General features: G+C 48.3%; 2 protein-coding genes across 6 annotated transcripts; one reads left to right on the top strand and one right to left on the bottom strand.

Moving 5' to 3' along the window:
• On the bottom strand, positions 1 to 12,989 carry Rnaseh2a (ribonuclease H2, large subunit). 4 transcript variants are annotated; one of them, XM_011248497.3, is made up of 10 exons: positions 12,677 to 12,989; positions 11,054 to 11,259; positions 9,251 to 9,678; positions 8,962 to 9,033; positions 8,708 to 8,834; positions 8,522 to 8,609; positions 3,358 to 3,495; positions 3,167 to 3,254; positions 1,357 to 1,480; positions 1,057 to 1,255 (listed from the first exon to the last, which is right to left on the bottom strand). In XM_011248497.3, exons 3-10 carry the CDS (start codon positions 9,375 to 9,377, stop codon positions 1,114 to 1,116), a joined length of 906 nt encoding a protein of 301 aa, XP_011246799.1. In that variant the 5' UTR covers positions 9,378 to 9,678; positions 11,054 to 11,259; positions 12,677 to 12,989; the 3' UTR covers positions 1,057 to 1,113. The 4 variants fall into 4 exon arrangements, with proteins under 4 accessions (NP_081463.1, XP_011246799.1, XP_011246800.1 ...); XM_011248498.3 differs by having other exon boundaries at positions 12,489 to 12,989; NM_027187.4 differs by lacking the exons at positions 11,054 to 11,259; positions 12,677 to 12,989 and having other exon boundaries at positions 1 to 1,255; positions 9,251 to 9,467.
• A 23-nt stretch (positions 12,990 to 13,012) lies between these two features.
• Prdx2 (peroxiredoxin 2) lies at positions 13,013 to 18,202 on the top strand. 2 transcript variants are annotated; one of them, NM_011563.6, is made up of 6 exons: positions 13,013 to 13,153; positions 13,631 to 13,735; positions 13,827 to 13,980; positions 14,678 to 14,800; positions 14,953 to 15,083; positions 17,391 to 18,202. In NM_011563.6, the coding sequence occupies exons 2-6, from the start codon at positions 13,633 to 13,635 to the stop codon at positions 17,474 to 17,476; spliced, it is 597 nt and encodes a 198-aa protein (NP_035693.3). In that variant the 5' UTR covers positions 13,013 to 13,153; positions 13,631 to 13,632; the 3' UTR covers positions 17,477 to 18,202. The 2 variants fall into 2 exon arrangements, with proteins under 2 accessions (NP_035693.3, NP_001304314.1); NM_001317385.1 differs by having other exon boundaries at positions 13,543 to 13,735; positions 17,391 to 18,064.
• Positions 18,203 to 18,746: the final 544 nt, after the last annotated feature.

Here is an 18,746-nt window from a genome sequence, read left to right on the forward strand (position 1 = left end):
GGCTTTGATTTATTGATCAGGGCCTCATCATGTAGCCTTGACTGATGTGGAACTATGTAGACCAGAATGGCCTCTAACTCAGAGATCTACCTACCTGTCCTCCAAATGCTGGGATTAAAGGTATGCAATACCACAACAGCGCATGCACGCAAACACACACACACACACACACACACACACACACACACACACACACAGAAGGAAGAGGAGAGGAGGCAGAGGACTGGAAAGATGGCTCCCTGGTTGACAGCAACAATGACTGTTCTTGCAGAGGACCTGATTCTCAAGACCCACAAGGTGGCTCAAAAACACCTCCAACTCCAGTTGCAGGGGATCTGGTGCCCTCTTCTGGCTTCTTTGAGAACTGCATGGATGTGTTGCACAAATATACATACAACTCCTTTAATTCCAAGTCTGCAGCTGTGTCTCAGGCCTGTCTGGTCTACGTAGCAAGTTCCAGGACAGTCAAGACTACTTAGGAACCCTGTCTCAAAACAAGACAAAGCAAAGAGGGAGCACCAAAGAAAAATATGCGGGATGGAGAAAGCCAGTGGTCAAAAGCACATAGTTCAGATCAGCACCAACAGAGCAGGCCGTAATTTCTCTAAGTCCAGCTCCAGAGAAATCTGAAGCCTACGACCTCCAAGGGCCCTTGCATTTACACGTGCATACTCACATGTGTGTATACCCACACAAAGACAAAAATAGTTTTACAATTAAAAAAAATAAAAAGGCTATGATAGTGCATGTCTTTAACCTCAGCACTTGGGAGGCAGAGGCAGGTGAGTGCCACAATGTGCCCAAGACCAACCTGGTCTACACAGTTCCAGCATTGAGCTATCCAGTGATACCACATGGTGGCTCACAACCATCTATAATGGGATCTGATGCCCTCTTCTGCCGTGTCTGAAGACAGCTACAGTGTACTTACATACATAAATCATTCTTTAAAAAAAAAGCAAACGTCACCAATCTAGAAATGCCTATTTTGTTTGATGAATCAGCTGCTGGCCACAGGCACTGCTACCAGACCTTAGCCACAAAGCACTCGGTCCACTTCTTGAACAGCTTTTATTCCTGGGTTAGAAGGGCAGGTGGTGCACACGTGGGCTCCTAGAGGCTGCTGGCTGCCTCCAGGCCTCGCTCCTGGAAGTATCTGTGGGGGGCCTGAGGGCGGCAGGTCTGCGGGCCCTGGCTGAAGTAGGAGGTGATTTTTCCCGGTCTTTCAGGATCCTCCTCAGCTTCTGAGTCCTCCCTGTGGGAGAGAGGGATGACTGGCCACTTCCCATCGGGCTGAGTGAACGCATGGCCTCCCTTCCCCTGGTCTGTTCCCTCAGCCACTCTCAGGACACAAACCAAATGACATCTTCTGCCTCCTTCTCCAGGATGGCCTGGGCTGTGCTCCAACTGAACCGTACAAACTGGGGAAAGCCAAACACAGGGTCCACATGTTTCCTCAGCCAGGCTTTGGTCTTGGGATCTAGGGAGACAGAGGTAATGGTGACAACATCAGAGGGGTCAGGTGACAGGCACATGCCACATGTGTCCTTAGCTGCTTGATTTTCTTCTTTTTTGTTGAGATGGGAGTTTCACTATGTAGACCAGGCTGGCCATCCTCTGCCTCGAGCTGGGATGAAGGGTCTGTGTCTTTGGCTTCTTGAGTACCAAGACACCCTCCACTGTTGACTTAAGAGTCACATTGTCCCAGGTCCTCAGCCTGGGCAAGTGTGGTCCACCCAGCACCCCCTCTTTTGTGGTGCACCAGTGCTCAAGAGGTTCTGGGGTATTTCTGGGACTTGAGTCTCAGGGTGGAGGGAATATGGAATGAATCCATGGCCCATACTCCTTCTGGCTTTTTATTTTGATGTATATGCATGCTTGTCTGTGTGTGAGTGCAGATATCCCAGAAGGACATTGGCTCTGATGGAGCTGGAGTTACAGGCAGTTGTGAGCTGCCCAGCGTGGTGCTAGGAACTGAACTCTGGACCTCTGCAAGAACAGCAGCTGCCCTTAGCCACTGAACCATCTCTCTAGCCCCCAATTTTGTTTTTTCTTTTTTTGTTTTTTTGGTTTTTTTTTTTTTAGACAGGGTTTCTCTGTATAGCCTTGGGTGTCCTGGAACTCACTTTGTAGACCAGGCTAGCCTCGAACTCAGAAATCCGCCTGCCTCTGCCTCCCAAGTGCTGGGATTAAAGGCGTGTGCCACCAAGCCCGGCTCCAATTTTGTTTTTTGAAAATATTTTCTTTTGGGCCAGAGAGATGGCTCAGAGATTAAAAGCACTGGCCTCTTCCAGGGGTCCTGAGTTCAAATCCCAGCAACCACATGATGGCTCACACCATTTATCATGAGACCTGGGGCTGTTTTCTGGAGTGCTGGCATACGTGCAGGCAGGAAAAACACTGTATGCATAATAAATAAATCTTAAAAAAATTAAAAAAGGAGCCGGGCATGGTGGCACACACCTTTAATTCCAGTACTCAGGAGGCAGAGGCAGGCGGATTTCTGAGTTTGAAGCCAGCCTGGTCTACAAAGTGAGTTCCAGGACAGCCAGGGCTACACAGAGAAACCCTGTCTCGAAAAACCTAAATAAATAAATAACTAAATAAATAAATAAGAAAATCTCTGCCTCCTATTATAAAAGTTTCTAAAAATTAAAAGGCTGGGTGGTAGTGGTGCACGCCTTTCATCTCAGCACTTGTGGGGTAGATGCAGGCAGATCTCTTGAGTTCAAAGCCAGCCTGGTCTACTGAGTAAGATCAGAGATCTGGATACCCAGGGCTGGGGGAAAGAAAAAAAAATTAAAGAAAAGAACAATAAAGCTGGAGACCAGCCTGGGCTACATGGAATTTTTTTTTTTCTGGTGGGGGGTAGGGGAGTTAGTTTCTAGTCAGGCTTTTTCTCTGTGTAATAGAGACTGGCTGTCCTGGACTCCCTTTGTAGACCAGGCTGGCCTTGAACTCACAGAGATCCCCACCTGCCTCTGCCCCATAAGTACAGGGATGAAAGGCATGGGTCACCACCCCCAGCTGGGCTGCACAGAAAATCAAAGGCAAGTTTATGTTACATGGGGTAAAAGGGGTGAAGACATAGGGTGGGGTGGTGGTGAAGGAGAAAAGGGAAGAAAATTCGTTCCCAAGAGGGCCTGAACCACGGCTTTCAGCTCACCATTGGGATAGCCTGAGCCATAATCGGAGTCCAGATCCTGTAAATTTTCCACAAACTGCCAGTTCTTCACAGCCTTGTCTCGGGCCACCTGCGGGCAAGACAGTAGCTTAGAGCCTCCATCCTCACAGGAATCTACTTGCCCCTACACGAGGGAGGTGCCGGGAGTGGGCCCTGGCCAGCGGGATTCTAACCTTGGCAAAGATGCTGGCAGCACTGACCACAGGGAACAGGGAGTCAGCTTTGGCCTTGACTGTCACCTCTATCCCGGGAAAGTGCTGTTGTAATCGAGCCTGGTATGTCTCTGGCATTCCTACAGTGTCCACAAATACCTGGCACAGACACAGAAACATGGGGAAAGAAATGTAGTCATTTAACAGCAGGCAAAACAACTATAAAACACCCAGTCTCCTACTCTACTGAGGACTCCCAGGGCCTCACACGTGCTACACAAATACTACCACTAAGCAACCAGCCAATGTTATGTACATGGGTGTTTTGCCTGCATGTATGCCTGTTCACTACATGTGGTGTGAAGAAGCAGCCAATCCCTCTGGAACTGGAGTTACAGACAATTGTAAGCTCCCACTCAGGTCCTGGGATTTGAACCTGGATCCTGTGGAGAGCAACCATGCTATTTAACTGCTGAGCCATCCTCTCTCCAGCCCCCTGGTTTTTGTTTGTTTTTTGTTTTCCATTTTGATCCTTTATCTGACTCACAGGCCTTACACACACTCTACCACTGTTGCTTGAGTGCTAGAGGGAGGGTTTTTTTGTTTTTGTTTTTTAAAGATTTATTTATTTATTTTTGAAGTTTCTTTTTCTTTTTTTAAAGATTTATTTATTTATTATATGTGAGTACACTGTAGCTGTCTTCAGACACTCCGGAAGAGGGCGTTAGATCTTGTTACAGATGGTTGTGAGCCACCATGTGGTTGCTGGGATTTGAACTCAGGACCTTTGAAAGAGCAGTCGGTGCTCTTCACCACTGAGCCATCTCACCAGCCCAGATTTATTTATTTTATGTATGTGAGTACATTGTGGCTGTACAGATGGTTGTGAGCCTTCATGTGGTTGCTGGGAATTGAATTTAGGACCTCTGCTCACTCCAATCAACCGTACTTGCTCCAGTCAACTCTGCTTGCTCAGTCCCTGCTCGCTCTGGCCCAAAGATTTATTTATTACTATTCATATGTACACTCTAGCTGTCTTCAGACGCACCAGAAGAGGGTGTCAGATCTCATTACGGGTGGTTGTGAGCCACCATGTGGTTGCCAGGATTTCCTTCAGAAGAGCAGTCAGTGCTCTTACCCACTGAGCTATCTTGCCAGCCCCAGGGTTTTTGTTTGTTTGTTGTTGTTTTTTAAATTTACTATAAAATGTTTGTGGCTGGGGAAGATGGCTTAGAAGGGACAGGTGACAGGTGCTTTCAGATCTTATATTCTCAGTCCCCACAGGTTACAAGAAAAAAACCTGACTCTGCAGAGCTACTCTGCAGAGCTACATGGCTATCTCATGTATGCCATGCCTGTGTATGTCAGCACTCAGGCACAGACCATAAGCCAAAAAAATGTTTTGGGGCATTTGTTTTTGAGACTGCGTCTCACTCTGTAGCCCTGGGTGGCCTTCGACTCATTATGTAGGATAGCCTAGCTCCAAACGCAAGAGAACAGCCTGCCTGCATGTACGCCTATGTACCATTTGTGTGCCTGCAGAGGCCAGAAGAGGGTGTCAGATCCATTGGAACTGGAGTATGGAGTTACAGCTCTAAGGTGCTATGAGGATGCTGAGAATTGAACACAGATTTTTCCATAAGAGCAACAAGTACTCTTAATTGTTAAGGCATCTCTCCAGCCCTACAATTAAACAAAACAACAACAACAAAACAAAACCTTATTCTAACAGGGTTAAATATAGCTCAGTGGCAGAACCTCTTAATATGCAAACAGCTCTCTATGTTCCATCCACAGCACTGCCCAAAACAGTGGCTCTCAACCTTCCTGATGCTGCGACCCTTTAACACAGTTCCTCATGTTGCGGTGACCATCCCCCAACCATAAAATTATTTCATCGCTGCTTTATAACTGAAATCTGGCACTCTCATGAGTCATAATGTAAATGTCTGATACGCAGGAAATCTAATACACAATCTCCAATGAGGTAGCAAGTGACACACAGGTTGAGAAATGCTGGCCTCAAACAAGATAGGCTTTGTCTAATCATGCTACAGCCTTTGAACACTGAATGCTCGCTGCTATCCTGGGGGCCGAGGACAAGGTAGCAACCAACAGCCTACACTGGAATCCTTACATATGGCTCTGTAGGTAGTATTGGCTAGCATGCCCACAGCCTGGGCTCTACCCCCAGGAACACAGACCTAGCTTGGTGACATAGGCTGTCCTCCCAGCACTTGGAAGATGGAGACAGAGACTAGGAATTCAAGGGATAGCTGCATATGGAGGTAGAGGACAGTCTGGGCTATGTAACAGCCCTCAGAAACAAATCCAAGAGGCCAGAGAGGTGGCTCAGTGGTTAAGAGCACTGGCTGCTCTTCCAGAGGTCCTGAGTTCAATTCCCAGCAACCACATGGTGGCTCACAACCATCTATAATGGGATCTGATGCTGTTTCTGGTGTGTCTGAAGACAGCTACAGTGTACTCACATACATAAAATAAATAAATAAATCTTCAAAACAAAACAAAAACCAAGGGGCTGGAGAGAAGTCTCACTATCAGCGTCCCCGTGGCAGCTCACAGTTACTTACATAACTCCAGCTGCAGGAGGTCTGATGCCTTCTTCTGGCCTCCATGGGCTCTAGGCACCCATATGATGCATGCATATATATAGGCCCAACAATCATATACGTAAACTTTATTTTAAGTTTAACTTAAAAAACTTTACATTTCACAGGGATTCTCTGTTCTGCAGAGAGTAGAACAAAGTGGGGGGGCAACAGGTGGGACTATCAAGAAAAGGACCCTGCACCCTCCTACAGGACAGAAGCCGGTATGAAGGGGACCTGTGGAATCACTCTGGAAAATTGGCAGCTAGGACAGGGAGGTTGGGGCATACATTCAGGGAGGGAGTAAAAGTAGGAAATCAAAATAAAATCTGCTTCTAATCCTGAATTTTCCAGCTAAACGTTTTTCTTGAAGGAAATCTGACTTTTGCGGTGTATGCGAACACGTGCACACACGTGCCAGGCTGTGGAAGTCATGTAGACCGAACTCGGACTGCCAGATGTTCTCATCCACTGAACTGCCTGGATGCTGGAGAGTAAACTCAGGTCCTCCAGCATGCTAGGCACAGGCTCTCCTGTTGACCCTCATCTCGAGTCCATCTACCTTGTGTATGTGTGTGGCCTGGGATACGCATGATTCTCAGTTACTCTTAAAGAGTCACCCTAAAGCCAGGCAGGCTATAGTAACCTGTTTAAAAGCCAGGGTGGTGGCGCCCACCTTCAGTTCCAGGACTTTGGAAGCAGAGGTAGGTGGCTCTCTATAGCCAGCCAGAGATAATACGGCCTGTGTCAAAAATAAAATTAAACTATTAACAAGAAACTGGGATTAAAGGTATGAGTTATCAGGACTTGAGAGATGGCTCAGTGGTTAAGAGCACTGGCTGCTCTTCCAGAGATCCTGAGTTCAATTCTCAGCAACCACATGGTGGCTCACAACCATCTGTAATGGGATCCAATGTTCTCTTCTGGCAAATAGACATACATACAAATAGAGCACGCATACACAGAAAGAAAAAAGAAGCTGGGTGGTGGTGGCACATGCCTTTAATCCCAGCACTTGGGAGGCAGAGGCAGGCGAATTTCTGAGTTCAAGGCCAGCCTGGTCTACAAAGTGAGTTCCAGGACAGCCAGGGCTACACAGAGAAACCCTGTCTCTCGAAAAACCAAAAAAAAAAAAAAAAAAAAAAAAAAGAAAAAGAAAGAGAGAGAGAGAGAAAGAGAGGAAAGAAAGAAAGGAAGGAAGAAAGAAAAAGAAAGAAAGAAAGAAAGAGAGAAAGAAAGAAAAAAAATGTATGTGCTACCAAGCTAGGCCATTCCAACTGATTAAAAAAAAATTTTTTTTTAACTTTAACAGGGCTAGAGAAATGGCTGAGGTTAAGAGCACTCTTCTAGAGGACCCAGATTCAGTTCCCAGCACCCATATCATGGCTCATAACTGTCTATAACTCCAGTTCCAGGGGATCCCACACCTTTTTCTAGCTTCTGTGGGCACCAGGAACTCATGTGGTGCATAGACACACATGCAAGCAAAATACCCATATATAAACATATAGAATTTTAAGGACTGGAGAGATGGCTCAGAGGTTAAGGTTCTGAGTTCAATTTCCAGTAACCACATGGTGGCTCACAACCATCAGTAATGAGATCTGATGCCCTCTTCTGGTCTGCAGTCATACACGCAGGCAGAATGCTGTATACATAATAAATAAATCTTTTACTTGTGTATACGGGTATATTACTTGTGTGTGTATGGGCGTATTACTTGTGTGTACGGGTGTATTACTTGAGGAGACCAGAAGAGGCAATAGGATGTCCTAGAACAGGAGGTAAGGCTGTTCTGAGTCACCCAGTGGATGCTGCGAATCCAACCCAGGTGCTCTGGAGCAAGAAAAGAAAGAAAGAAAGAAAGAAAGAAAGAAAGAAAGAAAGACAGACAGACAGAGACAGAGACACAGAGACAGGCAAGCAGACCAAAGCTCTCATCTTTCTAGACCCACTTTTTTTTTTTTTGGAGACAAGGTCTTGCACTAACCCTGGAACCCAACAATTCAGCTGGTGGACTGGTCAGCTATCCAGACCCATGATCTTCCTGTCCCCTCACTCCTAGCACTGAGGTGACAGGTTTCTGTTGCTTTGCCTGGCTTTACCTTTGGATGCTACGGATCCAAAAAAAAAACAGGGTTCAGGCTGGAGGTAGCCTGGGCTGACATTCAACTCACTTTTTTTTTTTTTTTAAAGATTTATTTATTTATTATATGTAAGTACTGTCTTCAGACACACCAGAAGAGGGAGTCAGATCTCATTACGGATGGTTGTGAGCCACCATGTGGTTGCTGGGATTTGAACTCTGGACCTTCGGAAGAGCAGTCGGGTGCTCTTACCCACTGAGCCATCTCACCAGCCCTCAACTCACTTTTTATCCAAGGGTGGCCATAAACTCTTCATGTTCCTGCCTCCATTTCCTAAGTGTTACGACTCTGACTTTATGCAGTGCTGGGATGGAAGCAGGACTTCATGCATGCTAGACTAACAATCTATCACTAATACAGACCCAACTTCAACTTTTTAAAGTCCCTTTTATCAGAAGGTGACCAAAGGGCTGTAACCCAACAGCTCACCTGAGTGACATTCACATTCTGGTCCAGTGCGTACTGTATCAGCCCCGCAGCTGTATCGTGTGACAGGGAGTTGAGGTTGTACTTGACTCTGGTAAAGGACAGAGTTTAGTCCACACCATTGCAAAGGCAGGACGCAGCCTGCCTGTGTTGGTTGCTCTTCCCCCCACTCATGAAGGGACGCCTCACCGCCCAAGCATGCTGGTAGAGATCAGGTTTGGAGACAGGACGTCCAAAGCCCAACCCACAAAGTCTCCATCCTCCTCCATTTTCGCAAAGAGCCTCTCCCGCTCGTTCTCTGTCAAGGTCTTAGAGTCTGGGAAGAAAGTTAAAAGAAAAGGGGACAAGTGGTTGTTTCCCGATTCCGCTTTCCCCTCTGTATCTCTCCTGCCCCCCTGCACATACCCAGGAACCCAGAGTGCAGACATTCTGCACAGGCTCACCTGCCACTTTCAGGGCCTCCAGATCTGCCAAGCGAGACAGGGGGCAGTAACAGATGGCGTAGACCATGGGACCTTGGTAGGAAGAGGACAAGTCAAGAGTTCTGAGAGCAGGGTTCCCACCAGAGAGTACAGTACGTAAAAGCCACCTTGCGCCATCATCACCACGGCCCAAGGCCATCCCACTATCGCTTCCGGATCCCAAGGCCCAGCATGATCCTCACTCCGGTTTCCCTGAAAACTGCACCCCTTTCACCCACGCGCCTCCCAGCCCGCGGCCCTGGAAGCGCACCAAGCACAGGGCCTCGGCCCGCTTCATCCACGCCCAGAACGCACGGCTCCTTGAGACACACAGCAGGTACAGGAGAACTCAGACGACAACGACCCGTATTGTCCCTCTCCAGCTCGCTGAGATCCATGCTGCCTCTGCGACAGCCAACAATTGTAGAAAACAACACTGCAAGCGCAGGTCCCAGCGCGCGTTTTCCGCGAAAACTGCAGTGGCTCTTGATGCTGACCAATCGGCTCGCAGGATCCGCCCTCGATGCGCCCTCCGGCGTGGTCGTTTACGCACGCGCTGCTGTCGCCGCTGGTCTGCTCTTCTCTCCTGGGAATTGTAGTCTTTGAGGACTATCTCCAAGGGCGTGGTTTGTAATGGAGGGTGGGCAGGGTCACTTTGCAAGCTCCGCCCCGTTGCTGCTGGAGCCTGGCCCTCAGTGACTGGTACAGAGAGAAATAACGAGGAAATTAAGATGTAGTTAAGCAGATTGTTTGGTTTGTTTCTTTCGAGACAACTAATAAAGCCCGGCTGGTCAACCTTGAAGTCACTATGTAGCCTGGGATGACTTTCTATCCATAATCCTCCTACCTCCATTTCCTATGCTGGAATTACCAACCCTCACTCAACTGATATTTTTTGGAGGTTTACAAGATCAAATATCATTGCACAGGCGGAACACTGGTCTCACCGGGTCCCGGTCTCCTACTACCTCCATTCATGTTTGTAATGGCTATCTGTCTCTGTCTCTCTATTTGTTTGGGGGGTGGGGGCAGTGGGGGGAGAGTCTCACTGTGTCTCTCTAGCTGACCCAGAATTTGCTACATAAATTGGCCTTGAACTCACAGAGCTACACCCACCTTCCCTCCCCACCACGCTGCACAGAACCTCCGCTCCTAGTACTGAGTGTCCCAGATTCCACAAGGCTGAGGCCTTCTGACTCACATTTCCTGAAGTTAATGGCTCTCCAGGACACTGCTGCCTCTAGGACCTGTCCCTTATCATCTTTCTGAAAGAAAGCCTTCTGTACCACTGTGGGAGATGCCGGGCCCCAGCTGCTTCCTGTTTAGGCTCTGCACCCATCAGGCAGGTATCTTCCCTCCCTTCCCCCATCCCTCCTCTCTTCTGCTATCCCTTATTTTAGGAAGCTCCCATCTCCCGGACTCCTTAGCCACTCCGAGCACACTCTATTGTCTTCTTGGTCAATGAGACACACGCCCATCATTCCTCTATCACATGCTTCTGCTTGCCACCAAGTTTTTTTTTTGGGGGGGGGTTGTTTTGTTTTTTAAGACAGGGTCTCATGTAGCATTAAATAGCCTAAAATATTAAATTAAACATAGCCTTAAATATTATTAAATATCGCCTGGGTTGATCTTGAATTCTTGATTCTCCTGCCTCAGGAGTGCCTGAGTCACAGGCCTGAACCTCCAACAGGGCTTTCTCCTTCCAGCGTTTCCTGCTTTGTCCCATGGCTGTCGGAAAAGCTCCTGTGTCTGAAGTCAGGTGCCTGCTCCCCAGCCAACCTGAAGCTTCAGACTTTGGGCCCTAGTACTCACCTCAAACCAGCCACCACCTCAGTTCCTTCTCTTCCTGCTGTTTGTTTTTATTTTTCAAGACAGGGTTTATCTGTGAATCCTTGGCCGTCCTGGAACTCTGGGACTCATTCTGTAGATCAAGCTGGCCTCGAACCCAGAGATCTGCCTGTCTCTGCCTCCCAAGTGCTGGGATTAAAGGACCGCGCCCTCATGTTAAGTCCCTGCCCTAGATCTGCCAGCCAGTTCTGACTAGCATTGCCATGTCCCGTCTGTTGCTCACCTCTGCTCAGGGCCTCTAGTTGCAGTCCTTCAGGCTGCAAGATGAGCAATCCTGTTGCCGGCACGGCCTCATCTGTACCAGCTTCTCTCGGTCCATGAACACAGGGACTGGTGCCGTGCCCAACACCTGACGGCTGCGTTCCTGTCTGCCCAGGCTGCAGAAACAATGCCACTTTCCCCACGGGCCTAGGACTGAGTCTTCCAGTACTGGAGATGGAGGGTGGACATGAAAACCCAATTGGGGAGTGAACCACCATACAAAGGATTTGTCCAGGGAGGGACAAAGATAAGGAACCTAATAGTAACAACTGGTATTTTTAAGACTTTGCTGCCTCTGTGCAGTGACTTAGGAAGAGCAAACCACCCTTTCAGAAAGACAGCAGTAAGCTGCCTACAGTTGCAAACTGACACCTCTAATCTCCGCCAGCCAGCTCAGTTGGGAGTATTCACTCCCTGTCCTTCATACCCGACATCCATCCAAAGTTGACTCTTGTCTTCAGGGACTTAATCATGGGCCTACCCAGCAGGCCCAGTGCCACCTGACTAACAAGGCTGACAGATGTTAAGTTAAATGATATAATTGACATAATAAATGCACTTAAACCCCCTGGTGCTGAGCTAACTTGTAGCAACAAAGTAATTTTTATGCTCAGGAGAAGCGATATATATATATTTTTTAAGGTAGTGCTAAAGAGCCACTGACCTACAGTTTTACAAGACCCTTTCCTTTCCTTTCCTTTCCTTTCCTTTCCTTTCCTTTCCTTTCCTTTCCTTTCCTTTCTTTCCTTCCTTCCTTAAAAACAAAACAAAACAACAGAGCCTCATGTACCCCAAGCTGGCCTCCAAGTCCTTGGGTAGCCAAAGATGTCTTTGAATTTCAGGTCCCTACTCCTCCCAAATGCTAGGATTGTAGGTGTGTACGGGTACAGTGGATTATGCAGCGCTGGGGAAGGATCAAAACTTCGGACATGCTGGGCCAGTGCTCCACCAACTGAGTACCAAATGCAATCCCAACCCTTCATCAGAATTCTTCACTGATACTTCCTCATGTAGATGAACTCACAAAGGCTGGTGCCCCACACCCTTCCTCAGCAGATCTTTGCCAAATGGCATCCCCTTTCCCTATTCTTCCCTTAGGCCTTTTGCTGTTCCCTTTTCACTGTCTCACAGTCCCTGTGACTTTAACTGTGCTAGTCATTCCAGCTGTGTTGGTTCTTACCACCTCAAGCTGACTGGCCAGTTTCTTTCTCTGCCTCCACCCTTCTAGCACTATGTTAATAGGTTGTTTATTAGACAGGCAGTGTTTAATATAATTATCAGATGACCAAGGAAGCTGCGGGGCAAGAAGTTGAGAACAAAAGGTAGTACGGTTGGGGCATGGCTGTAAATTTTCAATAAAGTGAAACGGAACAAAATAAAACAAAACAATAACTCACAGACGAGAAATCACACTCAGAGAAAAAGTGCCCAGTTCCTTGAGACCCAGCCTGCACTGAGCTGGGCAGGGATCTGAAGTCAGCCAGAGAGGGTCTGTTTGTAGGGCCTTGGCCAAGTGAGGCCTTCGGGGGTTGGGGTGGGGAGGACACCTTTTCATAGCGTAACTCCCGTCCACCTGCTAGTTTACCCTTTTGTCGCTGCAGCGTCAGCAGCTCCCAGGTATCACCTTCACCGTGCGGGCCAAAGTATTGGTAGTCTGGGTCGATCTGAGTAGGGGACACCAGACCTAGGAGCACTAGGGGAGTCAGCAACGGAGCCAAGTGGCTCCGGGCCATGCCCGGATTCCAACCGACCCCAACGCGCCCCGTGGCCGAGGCTCGCGAGGAGCCCACAGCACAGACAATCTTGGCGTCCGAAAGGGCACACCCCACCCAACCCTTGTGAAAGCGTGTGGACCGGGCCACGCGGCGCCTTCCCCTCACCCCCCCGGCAGCCGCAATGGATCCGACCGCGGCGCTGTCCCGCCCACCTCCCCGCGCACTGCCTGGTGTGGTTTGGGCCACGCATAAAAGGTTCTCCGGCCTAGGGCTCTCTCGGTTTTGAGATCTCTTTCCTGTCTCTACCCGTGTCTGGACGTCCGTGTGTCCGGCTCTTGCTCACGCAGGTATGAAAACCCAGAATGCACACGAATGGGAGGAGCCCCACTAGTGTGGTGCAGGCCTCATCACGACCTCTATGCTTGGAGGTCTTTGTTTTCCATGTTCAATGGTGGCCGCTTTGTCCTTGCCCGGGAAACCAAGGCCCGAGCCCTGGCTTGCAGGCTGGATCACCGAGCTCGGCAGTCCATCGCTCTTAGCTTAGCCGTCCTATTCTGGAACTAGGAGCTCACTTCCCCCTCCACCCGCACTCGGTCTGACTCCATAATTTGGGTAGCAGCGGTGACCCATCATTCGTTCCCTGTTTAGGGGGGCGGGTATTCAGAGGCCTTGCAGACTTTATACTGGGAGGGTGAATATGAGCGCTCCTTCCACCTCTCTCGGTTTTACTATCTAGACTTAGCACCAAAAGTGACCTTGGAAAGGCAAGACAAAGGATCTTCTAAGGCTCTAAAGACCAAGCTTGTGTGGGTCTCTGATTTCAGTCATGGCCTCCGGCAACGCGCAAATCGGAAAGTCGGCTCCTGACTTCACGGCCACAGCGGTGGTGGATGGTGCCTTCAAGGAAATCAAGCTTTCGGACTACAGAGGTGAGGCTGAGCGGAGTGGGAGCAGGTGGGGTCAGGGTCTACATGTGAAAGAAGTTAGCACTGACTTCCCTTCCGTTCTCCTCTTCCCTAGGGAAGTACGTGGTCCTCTTTTTCTACCCACTGGACTTCACTTTTGTTTGCCCCACGGAGATCATCGCTTTTAGCGACCATGCTGAGGACTTCCGAAAGCTAGGCTGCGAGGTGCTGGGAGTGTCTGTGGACTCTCAGTTCACCCACCTGGCGTGGTAAGGGGCTGCAGGAGGAGGGTTGCAGGGGTCTTGAGGTAGGTGGTGAAGTGGGAGGTGCAGAGAGGATGAAGGACCGCCCAAATTATAGGGACAAACTGTGTCTTCCCGTTTTTCATCTTATAAAGAATGGAAACAATGACACCCAAGCCCACACGAAGATGATAGTAATTAGCATTTGGCACCTTGTTGGAAGGTACCTGCCAAAGGAGTCTCAGTTCTCTGGAGACAGGCTGCCTTGCTGTATTTTGCTATTCTCAATAATGATGGGTTGTGCTCCATACCAGAGCTAGATGGTGATGGGAAGAATCCCCCTGTGTGCGCGCACACACAAGTCTTTCAGAACTAGAAGTCAATAATTCCAGGGCTCATTCTTGCAAGGCAAGTGCCCTGCCTCTGAGCTCCATGTCTGCTGTTGGCTAATCACTTTCATACGGGGTCTCTACTGCAAGTTGCTGGAGCCCACGGGCACAAGTGAAGCCATTTGAAGAGGATGCTTTATCTGGAGCCATTCTCCTCCCAGCTGCACTGCCATCCCACTGGGTGGGGTGGGTGGAGCACCCCGGCCTTGCTTTAAGTCCTTTATCTCCTGTCTCCAGCACTCCCACTCCAGCCCTTATCACTCTGGAGGCCCATGGGGGAGACTTCTACTATCCTGGGCATCCTAAGGCACCAACCATGTCTCTCTCACCTTCAGGATCAATACCCCACGGAAGGAGGGAGGCTTGGGCCCCCTGAATATCCCTCTGCTTGCTGACGTGACTAAAAGCTTGTCCCAGAATTACGGCGTGTTGAAAAATGATGAGGGCATTGCTTACAGGTACAGCAGGGACCTCAGCCCAGCTCCAGGAGCCCCCTCCTCAAAGCTAAAGGGACCACTGTGTCTGGTGGGGGTGTGTGTGGGAGTGTCCCCTTCCTGTTCTGGCAGCAGGTGGTCTCCCAGATCCTCACTGTGGGCCCTCATGTCTTCAGGGGTCTCTTTATCATCGATGCCAAGGGTGTCCTTCGCCAGATCACAGTCAATGACCTACCTGTGGGACGCTCTGTAGACGAGGCTCTCCGCCTAGTCCAGGCCTTTCAGTATACAGACGAGCATGGGGAAGGTGAGTATTCACAAATGGAAAGGCTGCCTCAGCTCTGCCCAGCATGAATGAATTGTCTGCTCCAGCATCTTTGTGGGATAAACATTAAAGTCCCATGCCAGGGCTGAAGAGATGGCTCAGCAGGTAAAAGCACTGGCTGCTCTTTCCGAGGACCGGGGCTGGATTCTTAGCATCTACATGGTGGCTCATAATCATCTATAATTCCAGTCTCGGGGAATCTGATGCTCTCTCCTGACCTCTTCCTGCACCAGGCGTGCACATGGTACACAGATAAACATGTATACAAGATGAACTGGAGAGTTGGCTCAGTGGTTAAGGGCACTTGTTCTTGCAAAAGAGCAAATTCTAGCCCTATCACCCAAGTCTATGCTCACCACATCCTGGGGTACCAAGCACACTCGGTGCACAGACACATAAAATAAAAAAAATAATAATAAAAGACAGGATCTTGGGCTGGCGAGATGGCTCAGAGGGTAAGAGCACTGACTGTTCTTCTAAAGGTCCTGAGTTCAAATCCCAGCAACCATATGGTAGCTCACAACCATCCGTAATGAGATCTGACACCCTCTTTTGGGGTGTCTGAAGACAGCTACAGTGTACTTATCTACTAATAATAAATAAACCTTAAAAAAAGAAACAGAAACCCAGGATCTTATGTCCTGATGGTAGAAGTGGTAGAATGAATAGGATATGGCATGGTGGCACACACCTTCAAAAGCAAAATATACATACATACATACAAATACATACTAATATATACATGCAAAACATATTAAAAAAATAGAGCCCCATATAGAATTCAGTTCTTTGCCTGCAGGGTGTGTCTAGGATGGGGCAGGGATTATTAGTACATGAAGGGGGAGAGTTGGGAGCTAGCAGAGCTCTACAGAAGGTATTTGAACTAGGAATGCTGGGTCATCCCAACACTTGGAAGACCGAGGAAGGAAGGCTGAGACAGGATTGAGCTAGCCTGTGATATAGAACGAGACCTTTTCTTAAATGATAACAACAAAGACAAAAAGAAAAAGAAAAGAAAACAGTGCATTAACAGGCTTATTCACAGATTTCAAGCTGGGAATTTGGCTTAGTTGGTGGAGTGATTGCCTGGTATTCACAAAGCCCTGAGTTCAGTCCCCAGGACAGCATAAAACTGGCCATGCTGGTGTATTCATGGAATGCCAGCACTTGGGATGCTAAGGAGCAAAGATCAGAGTTTAAGGGTTTAGTGAATTCAGCCTAAACTGTATGTGAGCCTACCTAAAAAAAAGTATTTGAGAAGTGTCCCAAGAGTTACTCCCATTTTTTTCACTCCCTCCACCATGTGTGTGTGTATAATTTTTTTTTTTTAAGGAAAGGGTCTCAATATATTCATGTTGGCCTGGAGCTAGCTATGTAAATCAAACTGGCCTTGAACTCAGAGAGATCTGCCTGCCTTTACCTCTCCAGTGCTGGGATTAAAGGCACAAGATGCCATCCCCCCCTCCTCCTTTAAAAAATTCTTTGTGTGAGTGTGTGTTAGTGATCAAAGCAAAGCCCCAAACACAACTACACACACTCAGTGAATACTCACTGAGCTATGCCTCCAGCCCAGTCACAGTACCTCAGCATGTGGAAGGGAAAGCTGACCATAGATGCAAAGGTTAGTAGAGTTAAGGCTAAGGGAGAGAGTGGATTGAAGGAGCGAGGCACTGTGACTCAGGCCTGTGACCTCAGCACTTAGGAGCAGGGGGTCACCAGGGTAGCTACAGAATGAGATTCCATTTTAAAATGAAAAGGGAAGATTTGGTGATACATGCCTATAGTTCCAGCATCCGGGCAGCAGAGGAAGGAAGATCAATGCATGCTTGAGGCCAACCTGATCGATACAGAGAAAATTGTAGGCCAGCCAGAGACCCATTCTTTAAAAAAGCAAAGAAAAAAGGGCTGAAGGACAAGTAGGTGTACAGTGCTTGTCTGTCTTGCACAAGATTAAGGCTTATATTTCAGTACTGCAGCATTTGGAGCTGGGCATGGTGATACTTATCAGTTAGGAGGCTGAAATAGGATCACCATGGGTTCAAGGCCAGCCTGGGCTACATAGTTAGATTTCCTCAACAACAACAAAACAAAGGACAGAAGAAACAAAATGATGGGACAGAAAAATGTCACTTCAAACTGGTCTGAACGGAGTCTTCTGTCCACATGCAACCTGTTTGGCTTTTAGCTCCCAGCCTTTTCTTGTGCTGCCTGTGCTCTCAAATGAACTGCTTGCCACTGCCCTTGGTGGTGGAGCTGAGCCTCACGTGTTCATCCTTGTGTGTTTTCTAGTCTGCCCTGCTGGCTGGAAGCCCGGCAGTGACACCATCAAGCCCAATGTGGATGACAGCAAGGAATACTTCTCCAAACACAACTGAGATGGGTAAACATGGGTGAGCCTGAAGCTTGGATTTCACCTGTGCCCCAACCTGGATGTCCTGTGCTGGCCCAGAAAATGCTAGATTTTCCTCCACTCTCTGAAGGGGCTGGAGTCTAGGCTGAGGTTTTCTCATTACCCACCTGGAATCTGGTGAATAGTGATCCTGCCCTGAGCACACCTAGCTGGGCCCAGGTCTATAGGAAACCAATAAAGTATTAGGGACAGTGTAAGTCTGTGTTGGTGTGTGTTTAGTAGTTTTAGTAGTTTACACTCTGGCTTGTGCAACTGACTCTGTAGTTATGCCTCTTCACCACAAGGTGGAGGCATTACCTCATTCACGCCATGGTCTGAGCATGGTGGGACACAGTGAGACCAAATAATTACTAGGCCTGGAGGGATTCTTTAAGAGCTCTTTATGTTTCTCCTGAAGATCCAGGTTCCATTCCTGGAGCTTACATAGTTGCTTACAACCCTCTTTAACGCCAGATCCAACACCTTCGTCTGATCCTCCAGCACCAGGCATGCACGTGAACATGGGCAGAACGTGCATAGACATGAAATAAATACTTCTGTAAAAAAAAAAAAATAGGGGTCGGCAGTTTACTTCTGGATTCTGGCTCTTAGACCAGTGTCCATATCTTACCATTAACTATATAAAATGATATGTAACAGCTGGATCTTCACTGGGTTTTTACATTGGATGGGAATAAAAACTAAAGTCAAATTGCCCTGTGAGTTCAAGTTTGCGAACCTCTAGGCTCTGACCCAATTTTTTGTCTGGTACTCTGGGCAGGAGAGTGAGACCGGTAGTGAGAGTGGCTGAGAACGGGTGCTGGTTAGGCTAGGAGGTGGATGTTTCACTGAGCTGTATGCACTTGGGTAGCTTTTCTTTCTGAGTTTCACTTTCATTTTACAAAACAAGGGTGATCTGGTCATTAGTTTTACTTTATGTTTTGACACAAGAGTCCCCACACTGTGACTCCTTCAGCCTCTGCTTATTCTGGGGTCCTGCTGTTGTTGATACCTTCTGAGTGTTGTTCATTCCCCTTGGAATTCTTTCCCCTCTTTTTATCCTCATGCTAGGGGTGGATAGAATCCATAGTCTCGTGAATGATTTGGAAGCCCTCTACCACAGAGCCCCCCACTGAGCTATCTCTTGGAACTTAATGTATTCTCAGAGCCTCTGGTTGGGCCTCCCTTGAGGTCATCCACCTTACTGTGGCTCATTCCATTTCAGGCACACTCTTAGGATTCTTCAGATGATCTTG

This window comes from Mus musculus, chromosome 8 (genome assembly GCF_000001635.26).
Source record: "Mus musculus strain C57BL/6J chromosome 8, GRCm38.p6 C57BL/6J".
NCBI lineage: Eukaryota > Metazoa > Chordata > Mammalia > Rodentia > Muridae > Mus > Mus musculus.